General features: G+C 36.5%; 1 protein-coding gene across 1 annotated transcript in view; it reads right to left on the bottom strand.

Moving 5' to 3' along the window:
- Nucleotides 1-227: 227 nt before the first annotated feature.
- Nucleotides 228-1547, bottom strand: part of SENP5 (SUMO1/sentrin specific peptidase 5) — a 64921-nt gene continuing 63601 nt past the window's right edge. Inside the window, exons 9-10 of the mRNA XM_005873169.2 lie at nt 1361-1411; nt 228-534 (exon numbers count right to left, since the gene is read on the bottom strand). Of these exons, the coding sequence (XP_005873231.1) occupies nt 424-534; nt 1361-1411 (162 nt within the window). The 3' untranslated portion in view covers nt 228-423. The remainder of the gene's footprint in view (nt 535-1360; nt 1412-1547) is intronic.

Below are 1547 nucleotides of genomic sequence, written 5' to 3'. Positions count from 1 at the left end.
GAGTTATGTTGTATCAAAAACATCCCATATTTTTTAGGTTTTGGGATTATATTTGAAACCTGTATTCAGTTCATATCTAAGTTTCAAAAGCTGTACCAAATCTAGGTTTTTTTTGTTTTTTGTTTTTTTAATACTCTGCACTGCATGCTCTGTCTATATGCATGCGTTTGGATAATAAATATTAAATATGGGGTGGGGAGAACATGTGGAATTCATAAAGTTAAAACTGAAACCAATCTGAACATTAAAAAATAGTACATTGTAGTTAGAGAAATGAATAAGGGCTAAAAATAAACTTGAGGTAACAATAGTGGCCCAATACCACCAATCTGAAATATCTGTTAGAATTCAAATAAGTGTTTGGAGATTCAAGTAACAAACCATCTGCTCCAACTTGGTCAGACTTCCCAGCCTTGCTGGGTTTTAGTCCATGAGCCGGCATTCACACAACTCCTTGTAAATCCTCTTCCGTACTCGGGGCATGTCTTCTTGGGAAAACTGGAAAGGCTGATCTAAGGCGAGGCACTTGCAGTACTGCAAAGGACCCAGAAACATTAAATGGCCTGTGGAGTTATGTACCAGCCCAGTGTATTTTATCAGATGCAGACCTAATAGTCTAAGGCAGCATTTTAAAATTTGTTTAAACTTGTTATAAAGCACTGTTTTAAAACATTTACCTTCAAATTATAGTTAACCTTCCATGTAAGTACATGGCCTGGGATGTCCCCCCATCCCCACTTAATACTATGAAAAGGGAAACTGACAAGAGGCTCCATTTCTTCTCAAGGTACAACTAGACCTCACATGGCCTATAACTGAGAACTTGAATTTTTCAAACCCCAGACATTCATGCGTCATATGAATGAGCCCATCTTCCCAGATCTTTGCAGTTCTCTAAATTCATGGATGGTATACCATAATTTCCTTCACATATATAATGTATAACAAAATTTCCAATAGCCTTTTGATCACTAAGGGAACCTACAGTATGAGAAAGCACAGCTAAAGACCACTTGCCAATGGTTAAAAATACATAGTTAATTCTTCAAATGCCAAGGGTCCATGATATGGACAAATTCAGATCAGTGTCCAATGTGGCTCACTACTAACCTCTGATAAGACATGTATGTTAGCAATTACTCATTCTTGGCCTTCAAAGATGGTTCTTCCTAATGATAACATCTGAAAATACAGAAACTACTGCTTCTTAACAAGAAAGGGAGAAAGGAAAAGTACCCTGTTAACTGTAGCTAGTACCATGTACACATCGTGGGGACTCCCATCTCTCCTCTCTAAACCCAACAAATTTAATTCACACATTGTAAATTCTGAGGTGTTTTTTTTTGTGTGTTTTTTTTACCTGGAGCACAAAGACTCCACAGTCACTGTCATTTTTCTGTTGTGGAATACACTGTGGGGGAAAAACAAAATGATCATTAAAATAAGACTAAATAATACTCTTCAGATAAGAAAATTTATTTTTATAAAAAAATAAGCAAGAGACATGAAATGTATCTTTATCCAGGACAGCTGGTGTGTATCACTGG

This window comes from Myotis brandtii, unplaced genomic scaffold, assembly GCF_000412655.1.
Source record: "Myotis brandtii unplaced genomic scaffold, ASM41265v1 scaffold4, whole genome shotgun sequence".
Lineage (NCBI taxonomy): Eukaryota > Metazoa > Chordata > Mammalia > Chiroptera > Vespertilionidae > Myotis > Myotis brandtii.
Note: the sequence above shows the minus strand (reverse complement) of the source record. Positions and strands in the feature narration are given on the sequence as shown.